Source organism: Eleutherodactylus coqui, chromosome 8, assembly GCF_035609145.1.
Source record: "Eleutherodactylus coqui strain aEleCoq1 chromosome 8, aEleCoq1.hap1, whole genome shotgun sequence".
Taxonomy (NCBI): domain Eukaryota; kingdom Metazoa; phylum Chordata; class Amphibia; order Anura; family Eleutherodactylidae; genus Eleutherodactylus; species Eleutherodactylus coqui.
Genome location: NC_089844.1, coordinates 74,425,340 through 74,440,961, shown reverse-complemented (window position 1 = coordinate 74,440,961; position 15,622 = coordinate 74,425,340). Strand labels below are relative to the sequence as shown.

Here is a 15,622-nt window from a genome sequence, read left to right as displayed (position 1 = left end):
CCTTTACCGAGCGTGCTCGGTCATCTCTAATGCTGATACAATAAATAGAGAAGTTTGGCAAATAACCAACTCATGTAATGTTATTACGTCTGTAGGTTGCACCATATGCCCCACAATTTTTATCTTTTTTATCAATCTGAAGCAAATACTTTTGGTAGGATAGTTTAGTTCTGGAGAATCCCTTTAAGTACTGCAAAAAACAAGATTCCCGAAATGCAATGTGAGACATTAGCACTATACCTTAAAGTCAAAATGTCGCCTGAAGTTTAAAAATGCTTCCTCAAAAATTGTAAGACTGAATGTTAAATAATAGAGATGAGCGAACGTACTCGGTAAGGGCAATTTCGCAATCGAGCACCGCGATTTTCGAGTACTCGGGTGAAAAGTACTCGCGTGCGCTGTGGGTGAGCGGGGGGTTGCAGCGGGGAGTGGGGGGGAGAGGGAGAGAGAGAGGGCTCCCCCCTGTTCCCCGCTGCTACCCCCCACTCTCCTCTGCAACCCCCCGCCCCACAGCGCACCCGAGTACTTTTCACCCGAGTAGTGAAGTACTCGAAAATCGCGGTGCTCGGTTGCGAAATCGCCCTTACCGAGTACGTTCGCTCATCTCTATTAAATAACATATCTTGAATGTTTGCCTTTAAATGCCTCTAATCATAAGTGGAAATCCGGTTGTGATACATTGTAAACAAATCTGCCGCATTAATATCAGTTAGTAAGGAACATAAAACTGCTTTATAATCCATCGCATCCATTGTGTTAAATGTTGCACTGCAAAGCAGAGTCGTCAGCATATCTCACAATGTAATCATGTCTAATGAGCACAAATTACAATCTGTGTATATTTTGCTTCTTTACTTATTTTTGTAAACCTTAATCTCTGTTCCGAGAGCTATCATTAGTCGGATTTAAAGTAAGTAAATGTAAAATAAGAAAATGCCAAAAATTACAGGTACCTGCGGTGAGTTTGATAATAGCTAGGTAAAAAATATATGAAATAATTATATGGCTGGAGAGACTGAACGAGAACATGACTAAGAGGAACATTAAACTTGTAATTCACATTTTTTTAGCGCTGACTGTATTGACAGCATTACAGCATGTTATTGTGTTGATTGTTTGGAAGTGCAGAGGCTTTTGTAATACAGCATTAACTAGCATTAATGAATGCCATCTATGCTTTGTTAAAGGACGTCATGGTGCAGTTTTATGGTTTTTATGTAGAAGAGATGTAGAATTGTTGCTGTACGTCTATTACCATTTTTCTATGCAGTAAAATAAAGATGTTGCAGACATAAACATTTACTTACATTATCCTTAGTGATGTTTCTTACTTCTCTACAAGAATCATGCAGAGCACATCATTCTACTGTGTACAGCCACCCAAATTCTTCTAACCACTCAATGTCTACACTCTTTAAAGGGGTTGAACCAAGATTCACTTTTATCACCTATCCACAGGGAGGGGGTCTCACCACTGAGACCCCCAACAATACAGAGAGCCTATAGCAATCACCCACATTGATTGATTAGAGTACATGCACGGCACCACTTCATTCATTTCAATGGGGCTGATGAAAAGGGGGAGGTGCAGCAAGCCTACAGTGAGATGTAGGATGGACATCGGAACCCTGTTCGGTGATGTCCTCGTTCTCAGCAGCAGACCTCCACCAAGTAGACTTTTATCACCTATCCTGTGGATAAGTGATAAAAGTCAATCTTGGTACAACCCCATTAAAAGTTTTGGTTTGAAGTGTGTTATCGGACCACAGCGGTACCGATCTGATCACCTCATTGCCAGGTGCCAAATTGGTAGATATGGTGATGAGAGGATTTTGCTAACAATTATCTATCAATAGCATGAAATCACTCCATGTTATGTCAAGACACTTCTTAATTAAACAGAATTCATTAAGTTCTCATTGGAGAACACTGCCAACTCTTACACACCAAGGAAGAAGGCGTTATCATACAAAGGTTACTCGTTGCATAGATTACTGTTACATAGGTTATGGTTACATAGGATGCAAAGCTTATTGATCATAAGACTTATTGACATCTACCAAATAGTCTCAAAGCTCTTAAGGCTCATCTAGACATGGAAATCACTGCAGTCAGGGTATTGTTATCGCATTATACAATATTTTCTGCTAGTTTTGTGCATCTTCTAAGTTAACACAGCTCAACCTTTTCTGTTGACTCCTTATCTTAGAATCCTAGTTACCTGCACTAGAATGCATAGGTTTTAGCTTTCTAAGGGCCAATACTCCAATACAAGATAAGAAACATACACTTATTGCATTCTGAAGTTTATTAATTGGATATTTCATAAGCATATCAACATGTATCAATGGGAGTCTGACCACTGTGCACCCCACTTACTGTATGCCTAGAACAAAGAGACTAAGGGATCGCTGCACTATACCTAGCACCATAACTTTTTTAATTCTAGACTTTATTAGGGAACATGGGGCTGTAAAACTAATGAGCAGATATTAAAGGGGCTCTGCACTTTAGACAATACCTACAAGTAAAAAGGGTCCCTTCACAATAAATTGACCTATTTAGTGTCTCTCTGCTGTGATCTTCAGTGATCAGCTGTAATCTATAAGGAAACTTGTTTCCCTACAGCACCATCACAAAGGAGATTAAGCGTTACACAGTGTCTATTCGAGTCAATGGACTGCAAGGCAGGACAGGTCCTCCAGAGAGAGAGATGCTTCCTGTAACCGCTTTCCATTCCGGCCAAGAGATGAGAATCCAATTCTGTACTGAAGACCCCCTTCTATTAATTATAAATAGGGTATATTACATATCTAATTGACAGGCACTGAACTAAAGGAGAAGCAACAACTGCACTGAAATCTGAAAGCTCTAAGGGCCCCTAATACCCCCCAAATGTTCCTTATAGTTCACCATTTATGTATGGTCCAGAACTTCTGGAAGACTTTCTCATTTATAAACGAAAGCGGCCATGTTTATACAAATGGGCTATATTTTAGATTTTGCATCAGGCCATAGGTGGCTTTAGTTACACCACTGCTGTGTGATATGCCATCAGTGCCTATCTAGAAAATACCCTATAATGAAAGTACATATAGCTCAGTGGGTGGATTTCCTATGCAGACTCCCAGTGTTCACAATCGATGTATTTATCACCTGGATTTCCACAGAAGATTTTTCTTCTATATGAGGTGTTATTCTAACTTATCCAGAATACCAATTGTAAGAAATATTGAATGTATAATCTTAGATGTGGGTAGAGATCAATGTTACAACCTCAGGAGAGGATTAAGGAGAATGAAATAAATGAGTGTTCTAGAGTAATCTGCTGCAACGTATGTGATTGGAAAACCAATACCAGTAAATTGGAAGTAATTAAAGACAAAGATAGAGGACCACACCACTATAAGGAAATTGCGTAAAAAAATTATCTATCTATCCAAACCAGCCATTTCTAGCTGTTAGCAAATGTAATTTCTATTTCATGGCTTGCATTTGGTAACGCAGGGCAGTTTCTATATGCACTGTTTTCTTTTTTAAGGTCTTCCCTCTGCAACGAAGTAAAGTGCAACAGTTGTGTCGTTTCTGCAGTCTCTGAACTCACCCTAAGGGCTCCTGCACACTGGCGGGAGCGATAGTGGGCTGTGAGTCACGGCCAAATATTGCCCTTTGCAATCCTGAGAATCCCTGGATGCGCGGTGTTTCCACGGGAAAAACAGCGTTGCATCCTTGCGAGGGTTCCCTTCATCCCCGCCGCGGCAGTCACAGCTGCGGCAGCGGATCGCAATGTTCTACAATTGTTTTCAATGAGGCCAGCGCTGCTGCCGCCAGGCCCCGTTGAATGCAATGTGCAATTGCAAATAGAAAGCAGATGCTGCGATTCTTTTTTTCCCCCCACACAGCATCGCAGGACTGAAAACATTGCAAATGAGAATGAAACAATTGAAAATCATTGGTTTCATAATTGTGCGTTTTCACTCACAATGGCATCACAAAAAAAATCACTTGATTTTCTCTCCAGTGTGCAGGAGCCCTAAGACTGCTTTATCACAAGCGTATTACAGCTGTGTGTAGTCAAGGACAGGATCATGATGTAATGAAAGCCTTGTCAAGGCCTTCTTTGAGAACGGCCGTCCTGATCCTACAGGATTGTATTCAGTCTCGGTTCTGGTTTTAAATAAAGGGTTCTTGTGCTGATCAGCTAAGCTGGATGCACGGATCCTATATAGCGATGCACAGAGTCCCCATTTCTCCATATTGTGACAATGTCATATAATGGCATCTATTAACTATAGGCTGATTTGGTATCCATTAAATATATCTACGTTTTTTTTAAACTAGCCCCCTTGATGCTCAACGCATTCAACTCCATATCAGAGACCTGTCCCTTCCCCGCCCAGGCACTGCAAGCAGTGATAACTGTTATACCCAAACCGTGCAAAGACCCAGCGGCCTGCGGCAGCTACAGGCCAATTTCCTTATTAAATATAGATACGAAAATATTCGCTAAAATTCTGGCCACGCGCCTCCAGGCACACATCCCAACCTTGGTGCACAGGGATCAGGTGGGCTTTGTCACGGGGAGGGAGGCAGGGGACAGCACAATAAGAACATTGGCCCTCATGTCCAGAGCTCGCAGGAATGGGGAGCCCCTGTGCTTACTCTCGGTAGACGCCGAGAAGGCGTTTGATAGGGTGAGCTGGGGATTCATGGAAGCGACTTTACAACGCACAGGCCTCGGACCCAGGTTCATGGACTGGGTGATGGCACTTTATAGAGGCCCCTCAGCCCGTGTAAGGGTTAATGGCCTGCTGTCACGCACGATTGACATCCGTAATGGCACCAGGCAAGGCTGTCCCCTGTCCCCCTCCCTATACATATTAGTAATGGAGACGCTGGCGAGCGCACTTAGGACAAACCCCAACCTACAAGGAATTAGAACAGGTGAAACTGAACATAAGGTAGCATTATACGCAGACGACCTGCTGATCTACATTAAAAACCCAAGGATAGCACTACCCAATATATTAGAAGAATTTAAACGATTTAGCAAACTATCTAACTTCAAGGTCAATCTAAGCAAATCACTGATTCTCAATGTAACCCTACCAAACATAGAAGTCGAGACCCTAAAGCCATTCCTCCCGTTCCAATGGAAATCGGAGGAGATGGGGTATCTAGGAACAGTACTTACCACAGATCCAGACAAACTTTTTGCAAAAAATTACATACCCCTCATAACTAAACTAGAGTCTGACTTTACTAGGTGGAAGGGAGTCCCGTTATCTTGGTTCGGAAGGATCAGCACAGTAAAAATGAATGCGCTTCCGAGGTTTCTGTATATCCTCCAGACAGTCCCAATCGCTATACCGGGCTCCTTCCTGGCACGGGTTAGAAAGGTAATCATGAGTTTTATATGGGGAGGCACCAAACCTAGACGCAAATGGAAAGCCCTAACCAGCCCGAGAGAACTAGGAGGCATGGGAGTCCCGAACATAGCCCTGTACTATCGGGCGACGTTATCTAAGCGCATTCTTGATCTTCTCCACGGTAGAGCACAGAAGATATGGGTGGAAATGGAACAAGATATGACACTCGGCCAGGGTAGAGGGATCATATGGCTACCCGGTAGGGGGAAACACAGAGGACTGGGATTGTCCCCATTCATTGAAGATATGGTGACAGCCTGGATGGGCCCTGCGACTAAGACAGATCTGATCCATAGACCGGGCCCACTCACACCCTTGATAGGAAACCCAGAAGCTCCCACGTTTTTGCGAGGCTTTGAGGTGACTGACACGACCACAGACACAATCCCTAGGGTACGAGACGTGATTTCTAGCACTGGCCTTAAACCATTAAGCGAGATCCTGGGAGGGAGGCGGCCCCATCCCGGAGCGTGGTTTCAGTACCTACAACTGGGCCACTATATTGGCTCACTGGGGGATATGCAAGAGCTGAGGCGGCCCACTACCCCCTTTGAGAATTTATGCACCTCAACCCCCACAGATCAACATAAAATCTCAAATCTATATCGGATGCTCCTAACCGAAGACACACGACATTGTAACAGAGCGCAGGAGCGGGAGTGGGAGGGGGAACTGAACACCATACCCTCAGAGGAGTCATGGGCAAAGGCCTATACATTAACCCACAAAATAAACATGTCCAGCAAACTACAAGAATTAAACTATAAAATCTTAACACGTTGGTACCAGACACCTGCGAGATTGGCGAGAATATTCCCCCAGTATCCGGATACCTGCTGGAGATGCACGACGGGAACTGGAACACTCACACACATCTGGTGGGGTTGTCCACTGATCTGTCCTCTTTGGCGGGAGATCAACTCCCTCTACACTGCAATTAGTAGGAATCAAATACAGCTGACTCCTGAGATTGCATTACTTTCAATGTTCCCGGGCTCCCAGAAGCAAGCAAAAGGTTCTCTATTGAGATTTTTCATTCAAGCAATGCGCCTGGTAATCCCAAAAAAATGGAAGTCATCAACTCCCCCCTCCAGGCTAATGTGGTTGGAGGAGTTAGATCACATAAAATATATGGAGGAGCTTTGTGCCAGAGACGAGATGAAACTAGAGAATTTCCAAGCCACCTGGACGCTATGGAATCAGTTCCGTTTCTCCCAAGACTTAGGCCCATGGCTTGAAAGGGGGTCACTCCCCAACACAAACACAACCAATGACCCTTCGGATACTACCAGACCCTGAAAACGTAACCCTCAAATCAAGATACGAGATGACTCCCCCCCCCCCCCCCTCTTCTCTCCTCTCGCCCCTGACCAAGCCTCCCCCCCCCACTCTCAACATTCCAGCCCTCTTTACTTCCCCCCCTTCTTTCCTCAATCTTTCTTCATAAGAAGCTGTTATATTAGATATGTTTAAGTTTTCTTTTTCTCAGTTTAACCAATCAGTAACTGAAGCTAGAGATACCAGAAATTAATCTGAGAAGTTATAAGCTATAAATGTTGATAGCATCAGAGTTCATACTTATATTTAAAATAAAAAAAAAGTCTGTTTCAAAGAATAAGACAGAAAACTAGACAAAGGAAGACAATTGAGGTTAATGTAAGAATGTTTGATGAAAATGACACCACAATTTTGTAATTTTCATATCTGCATAACAGACAAAATAAAAAACTTTTGAACCATAAATATATCTACGTTTTTTACAGGACTCTACAGGATGGAATAGCGTAGTCTACTGCACTATTCCATTAAAAAATGGTATCTATGATGGACACGTTTAGAGTATATGTTGGAACTTCTCCTGACATACACGATAAAAGTAGGGGAAAAGGAAAAAGGTTGGTACCGTGTTAGCCAGTAGACCAAATTTAATTGCTTTCAGTATGAGAAGCAAAATAATTTTGTAGATATGATTTCTTTTAATGATTACCAAAAAGAAATTATGGTAAGGTGTTTTCACACCAACTTTGGGAATTCCGCTTCCCTGCTATATTCGGGGAGCAGGAAAGGGGAATCCCCATGCCGAACTGTTCCATCTGTGGTCAAAACCGAACAGCATCGGGTGGGCCATATTGACTATAATGGGGTCCTCCTGTTTTCTGCCCAGCTACCTGGTTTTGGAATGGAAGAAAAAGTGCTGCATATATCGCTTCTTCCGGTATTTGCTACTGAATCTGCGACCGAACCACCGGCCAGAGGTTCTGATGCAGATGTGAAACCACCCTTCATGGTGCAAACTTTCAAGACTGCTTTGGTCTCTTTATCAGACTTCAACAGACAGCATGCCTGACGAAGAGACCTAATTAGTTTTGAAAGCTTGCACTACTAATATTGCTTCTTTTTTTAGCCATTAAAAGGTATCATATCTACAAACACAGGGGACAAATATAGTGTGAGAAATGCCTAACGGGTCAGGTGAAGACGATATTCGAAGGTCTTAAACCAGGTTGTAAGTTTGTTGGAAAAGATGATAGCGCATTTGAAGGTTTTCGAAGTGAGAAGAGTGGCAGATAACAAAAAGAATGGAAAACAAGTGAAGTTGTGTATGTGGTAATGTAAAGAGCTGATTAGTGTATTAGTAAGGGGAAAGCTCATGTGGAGATGGCATAATCTGCTGCTAACAAAATACCAAATACTGAAAAGCAAACATCTACTGATAATGAAATACAAAGAGACAACTCGGTGCCTGTAACAACTTATATTCCACCCATTTATTTTATTCTGCTACTTTCCATCACTCATTTTATGTCATTTTATGCAATTTGGCTGACATTTACTGAAATACCAAAACTGCTCAAAAAAATCTGAAAAGGAAAAAAAAAATCATCTTTTGAAAAGTCCTTGTACCACAAGATGGCGCTCATGTACTTTTGATCCACAGTAAAAATGAAAACCGTGTTGACCCATCCATTGAAAACAATGTTGGTCTGTGATATTTGCTGCTTGTCTAATCCCTTTTTAACAAATGTTTAGATATTTTCTTATTTTCGTGGAGATTAGGATGTTACTGGCTGAAAGGGGAAAAAAATTGATACAGTAAAATCTCTTTAATCCAACAAAAGTAGGATCAGATAGGTACTGGGTTATGAAATGCTTCGGACTATCAGACAACCATAGAAAAGTATATAGCCTTTCGTGTAAAGCTTTCTTCTTTGTGCCTTTTTGTATATATTTGATTTTTACTATTAGGGTCTGTTCACTGGGGGTGTAAGTACTGCAGAATTTGTGAATGGTGAATCAACGGCATTTACAAAACATGCCATGTGGGTGGGGTTTAAAAAATCTCATCCATATGGTATGGAAAAAATCTGCATGAAATACGCTTGCAGAATTGACATGTGATGAGGACTTTAAACTTGCAGCATGTCAATTTATGCTGTGGATTTCACTATAGTTCGTAGAATACGTACTGAAATCTGCATCATGCCATTTTTGACATAGAATTTGTTGCAGATCTGTTCCAAAATACGCTAAATGTGCCTCATAGCTGCAAAACCTGACTTTCCTGTCATTCTATTAAACGAGTACCATAAGAGCCCACAGTTCTTCTGACATGTCAGGAAGCTCTATATTCAAGGTACTCCTTTAGATCTCACACGACGGAATTCTGCTGAGGATTTAGGCACAGAATTGGCGCCATAATCAGCAGCGAAATCTGCACCGTTTTAGCATTCTATTTATCATTTTGGTTCCTTAACCTCTCTGCAGTTATCATGCCCAACCTTCTCAAGGAACTGAGCAGGAGAAGATGGATTATGCCATCAATAACAAACGTAGAGTGATCCGATTGGTACAACTTTGGGCCACCTTATATGGTGACCTATTGCGGGAGGATGAGGTCGCAATGGCTTTCCTGGAGGTAAGTTGGACCCTGCTTTGTATAGAGCAGACTTGTATATTGTTTGAAACTGTCCGAATGTATTAACTGTACAGTAACATCAAGGATGCAGGAAAAGCAAAGAATTAATGGAGGAAGTACCAAGGCTTAAGTGCGCATTAAGCTCACATTATTATCCCTTTCCAATCTACCGTCTGACATCTTTCTACATTCTGATTGAAGCTTGTACAGCTCCAATGTTAGATGATGTCCAACAGGGTATTCTTCCCATCTATTGCCAGCCACTCTGCTGTCGGAGCTTCTCTGGCGCACGCACACTAGCTTTAGCCAGCAGATGGCGCTGTTGTATAACAGCAAAAAGAGATGTTTTTAGGAAACCCTCAATCCAAAATTGGATTGTAAAGGGTTAAATGGCTACACGTTTCAGCATTGTACAGGTGCCTTCATCAGGCCAAAGGTTAGGAAATTGCTGTTGGCAATTAAGAGGGTGAGAAGTTAGCTTAATGTTTGTAGTGTGAGTCATTTAGGCCTTTATGAGTATATAAGGCTTCCAAGCACCATATGGAGTCAGAGGGGTTTTTGTGCAGCCATCCCCCACTCCATTGGGTGCTTTGTAAGGGAGATATTCTCCTCTAAAAGCCGTACTTCCAAGGGCAAAATAAGCCATGTAGAAGGTAAAGTACGGCCCCATGTACTATGCAGAACAAAGCCACAATAGGGTATATTAGAGATTTGCATATAATGCAAATAAAAATGTAGCTCATCAATAGTTCAAGCTGCATTCAATTAAAAAAATGGTGTATTTTGCCATCAAATCCATTAGCTGCTTGATGGAAGCAAATAAAAGCACACATGATAAATGACAGGGATACTGCGGCAACAGTACTGTGCCATTGTGCTAATGCGGATCCAGTGGAGAGATTTCATTTCTTCTCCCACACTTCATTATAGGCTTTTATCAATGTCAATATATTGCAATTTTCTTTAGAGACTTTACTATACAATAGCTGCCGCCGAAAAAAATATACATAATGAGTGCGATAAGTGGGAAAGTAATTATTTAGAAGCATGATTTTTACACAGAACATGGATTTTACAGGCCTGTCTCCATGAGATACACGGGTAACCTTCAATTACACTGTTACTAGGAGAATGCGATCATTTTATATAGCACTTGCATCCAACTGCAGCATTGTATCCTATTAACCAGTTATAACTTTACTCTATAGCCATCTAGAATGACAAATGCCCGACTAAATTATGATATCGGCCTTTTTAATGTGTCCCATAAAGACCATTATCTCTTTTGTTTCCATCTGATTTTGGTAATCCATTCAATTGTGAGCGGTTTTCATCACATATCCATAGGATAAACATGTAAGGCGAATGCAGGTATTGGGTTAATGATGTTGGTTGAAAACAAGTTATGTGCATATATCTTGTGATAGCTGTAATGCAGAGAAAGGGAGTGTATATTAGTATATAATGTTAGGAAAGCGGACCATTCAGATAAGTAGAAAACAAATCTCTGGAGCCTCAGTCGACCGTTACTTCAGCATGTTATTAAAACTATGTTCAGTATAAGACGGCAAAACTCTGTCAGACCACACTGGAAGATAGTGAAATCTGTTGGGCACCTTTGTTCTTCAACCTACAACAGATCCAACACCGGTATTATGGCTTCTATTATAAACAAAAGCCGAAGTGTGAACAGAGGCTATAGGTAAAGACAGGGACAAAGCACTATATGAACCACAGATGAACTAGATGTTACAGAGAGAGGCAGAGCATTTATAGGGGAAGACAGTATTATCTGTGGCCACACCATTTATAGAGGAGACAGTACTATCTGTGGCCACACCATTTATAGGGGAGACAGTACTATCTGTGGCCACACCATTTATAGGGGAGACAGTACTATCTGTGGCCACACCATTTATAGTGGAGACAGTATTATCTGTGGCCATACCATTTATAGGGGAGACAGTAGTATCTGTGGCCACACCATTTATAGGGGAGACAGTACTAGCTGTGGCCACACCATTTATAGGGGAGATAGTATTATCTGTGGCCACACCATTTCTAGGGGAGACAGTACTATCTGTGGCCACACCATTTATAGGGAACACAGTATTATTTGTGGCCACACCATTTATAGGGGAGACAGTACTATCTGTAGCCACACCATTTATAGGGAACACAGTATTATTTGTGGCCACACCATTTATAGGGGAGACAGTACTATCTGTAGCCAGACCATTTATATAGAAAGACGGTACTAATCTGTGGCCACACCATTTATAGGGGAGACAGTACTATCTGTGGCCACACCATTTATAGGGGAGACAGTACTATCTGTGGCCACACCATTTATAGAGGAGACAGTACTGTCTCCCCTATAAATGGTGTGGCCACAGATATTACTGTCTCCCCTATAAATGGTGTGGCCACAGATAGTACTGTCTCCCCTATAAATGGTGTGGCCACAGATAGTACCGTCTTTCTATAAATGGTGTGGCCACAGATAGTACTGTCTCCCCTATAAATGGTGTGCCACAGATACTACTGCCCCCCTCTATAAATGGTGTGGCCACAGATAATACTGTCTTCTCTATAAATGGTGTGGCCACAGATACTACAGTCTTCCTATAAATGGTGTGGCCACAGATAATACTGTCTCCCCTATAAATGGTGTGGCCACAGCTACTACTGTCTCCCCTATAAATGGTGTGGCCACAGATAGTACTGTCTCCCCTATAAATGGTGTGGCCACAGATAGTACTGTCTCCCCTATAAATGGTGTGGCCACAGATAGTACTGTCTCCCCTATAAATGGTGTGGCCACAGATAGTACTGTCTTTCTATAAATGGTGTGGCCACAGATAGTACTATCTGTGGCCACACCATTTATAGGGGAGACAGTACTATCTGTGGCCACACCATTTATAGGGGAGACAGTACTATCTGTGGCCACACCATTTATAGGGAACACAGTATTATTTGTGGCCACACCATTTTTAGGGAAGATAGTACTATCTGTGACCACACCATTTATAGGGGATACAGTAATATCTGTGGCCACACCATTTATAGGGGAGACAGTACTGTCTTTCTATAAATGGTGTGGCCACAGATAGTACTGTCTCCCCTATAAATGGTGTGGCCACAGATAGTACTGTCTTTCTATAAATGGTGTGGCCACAGATAGTACTATCTGTGGCCACACCATTTATAGGGGAGACAGTACTATCTGTGGCCACACCATTTATAGGGGAGACTGTACTATCTGTGGCCACACCATTTAAAGGGGAGGCGGTACTATCTGTGGCCACACCATTTATAGAAGAGACAGTATTATCTGTGGCCACACCATTTATAGGAAGACTGTTGTATCTGTGGCCACACCATTTATAGAGGAGACAGTATTATCTGTGGCCACACCATTTATAGGGGGGGGGGGCAGTAGTATCTGTGGCACACCATTTATAGGGGAGACAGTACTATCTGTGGCCACACCATTTATAGAAAGACGGTACTATCTGTGGCCACACCATTTATAGGGCAGACAGTACTATCTGTAGCCACACCATTTATAGGGGAGACAGTACTATCTGTGGCCACACCATTTATAGGGGAGATGGTACTATCTGTGGCCACACCATTTAAAGGGGAGGCGGTACTATCTGTGGCCACACCATTTAAAGGGGAGGCGGTACTATCTGTGGCCACACCATTTATAGGGGAGACAGTACTATCTGTGGCCACACCATTTATAGGGGATACAGTACTATCTGTGGCCACACCATTTATAGGGGGGACAGTAGTATCAGTGGCCACACCATTTATAGGGGGGACAGTACTATCTGTGGCCACACCATTTATAGGGTATACAGTATTATCTGTGGCTACACCATTTATAGGGGAGACAGTACTATCTGTGGCCACACCATTTATAGGGGATACAGTATTATCTGTGGCTACACCATTTATAGGGGAGACAGTACTATCTGTGGCCACACCATTTAAAAGGGAGATGGTACTATCTGTGGCCACACCATTTGAAGGGGAGGTGGTACTATCTGTGGCCATACCATTTATAGGGGAGGTGGTACTATCTGTGGCCATACCATTTATAGGGGAGACAGTAGTATCTGTGGCCACAGCATTTATAGAGGAGACAGTAGTATCTGTGGCCACACCATTTATAGGGGATACAGTACTATCTGTGGCCACACCATTTATAGGGGATACAGTACTATCTGTGGCCACACCATTTATAGAGGAGACAGTAGTATCTGTGGCCACACCATTTCTAGGGGAGACAGTACTATCTGTGGACACATGAGAAACTCCATCCCATATTTTATTTCTGATATTTAATAGAGCTGAGCGAACGTACTCGGTAAGGCCGATTTCGCAATCGAGCACCGCGATTTTCGAGTACTTCACTACTCGGGTGAAAAGATTCGGGGGGCGCCGTGGGTGAGCGGGGGGTTGCAGAGGGGAGTGGGGGGGGGAGAGGGAGAGTGAGCTCCCCTCTGTTCCACGCTGCTACCCCCCGCTCCACCACTCCCCGCCCCCCGAATCTTTTCACCCAAGTAGTGAAGTACTCGAAAATCGCGGTGCTCAATTGCGAAATTGGCCTTACCGAGTACGTTCGCTCATCTCTAATATTTAATTGAAACCCACTTGTGGTTAAAGGCGTTGCACCACAATTTTCTTTCATTAGCTATGAATAGTCTGATCAGTGGGGGTCTTACCATTGAGAGCCACATGTTCCTGAGAACAGAGTTCCTGTGTACCCATCTCTGTGGGATCACTGCACCATGCAGTGAGGAGATGACTGAAAGTAGTGTCTGTCGCGCATGTGCAGCCTGCTAGAGATAGCCGAGCTCTTGTACTCAGCTGTTTTCTGTCAGTCCCATTGAAATCAATGAAGTGGTGCTGAGCATGTGCGACCACTGCTCCATTCAGTCTGACGTCACTGTGGGTGGATGCCACGACCACTCAGTGAGGAAGAGCAGAGGACATGGATCCCGTTCTCAAGATCGGTGAGGGTCTCTGCCTAATCAGGCTTTTATCACCTATTCTATAGACAGGTTATAAAAGTGAATTCTGGTAGGACCCCTTGAAGGTTATTATAATATGGAATTACTATTTATGCAAATTCTGAATATTTGTTAATATCTTATTTATTTCATAAAAGTGTTAGAAAGTTACATTTAAATGACTGAAGTGATAATAGTCTTCTAATTGGACTCGTAGTAAAACTGGGTCAAAATTGTTCCTTCTTTGAAAACTCCTTACTGATGATAGGGGCGTATAGATTCAACCCACAATATTTCAATTAGTATTTTAGATGCTTACAGATGAGCCGACTGGATTTAATAACCCCAAACTCTGCAAATCTCCCAGGGTGAAAATCACCTTGAAACTATTTGTAGGTTTCTTATAGATTTCCAATTATCCGAAAGGTATCTGTAGATGTTGCTATTTCAGGATTAAGCCATCATTATCCAATAATATACAGTGTAGTCTGTTAGGAAATTGTCAGCTTTATACAAAAAAATAAGAATACAGCGATTGAGCTAACACCACAAGGCTCGGCTGCCAAGATGTTTTCTACTTTATTTCTAATTTACAAAAGCAGGAAAAATATCCAACAGTTGATTTCTGAAGCAATTGATTTCTAAAAATTATTTTCGCATGGGTTTAGTTCAGGTGCGCAGTGCTCATGATGGGAAGATTACGTTGAATCCCGTTATAAAAGATAGCTATTAGCATATAATCATATAGTAAGTACATATACATAGTCCCTGTGCTGAATCACAATTTATCATCCTTGAACCTTCCATGAATGTTACTTGGGTATATTGGGCTGAACTAGTTGGGTTATTACCCATAACCATACACTCACCATTAAGAAATCAGGGGTTGATCCAGGGATTAGTCTGATTGCCAATAGGGAGTCGGGAAGGAATTTTCCCCCAAATGGGCTAATTGGCTTCTGGCCTTGGTTTTTTTTTGCCTTCTTCTGGATCAACAACATAGGAGGAGAACAGGCTGAACTAGATGGACATTGTCTTCATTCAGCCTTACAAACTATGTTACTATGTAAATCAGTGGGCTATTTTGGAGTTTACCTTTCCGTCATTCCCAGCATTTGTTGTCCTGGGGGCTGTAACGCTGTAGAACTGATAGTCTAGGCAGGACAGGGGCTGACATAGTAAACAAATAGTCACTGAAGTGTACGAATGACTGTTTGTTTTCTTTTACACAAAGAGATTGTTGTTCACTT

General features: G+C 42.3%; 1 protein-coding gene across 3 annotated transcripts in view; it reads left to right on the top strand.

The window, feature by feature from the left end:
- Nucleotides 1-15,622, top strand: part of RAPGEF4 (Rap guanine nucleotide exchange factor 4) — a 270,214-nt gene that overhangs the window by 193,732 nt on the left and 60,860 nt on the right. For all 3 annotated transcript variants that reach the window (XM_066575843.1, XM_066575842.1, XM_066575840.1), the window contains one exon: nucleotides 9,195-9,345. In XM_066575843.1, the coding sequence (XP_066431940.1) occupies nucleotides 9,195-9,345 (151 nt within the window). The remainder of the gene's footprint in view (nucleotides 1-9,194; nucleotides 9,346-15,622) is intronic.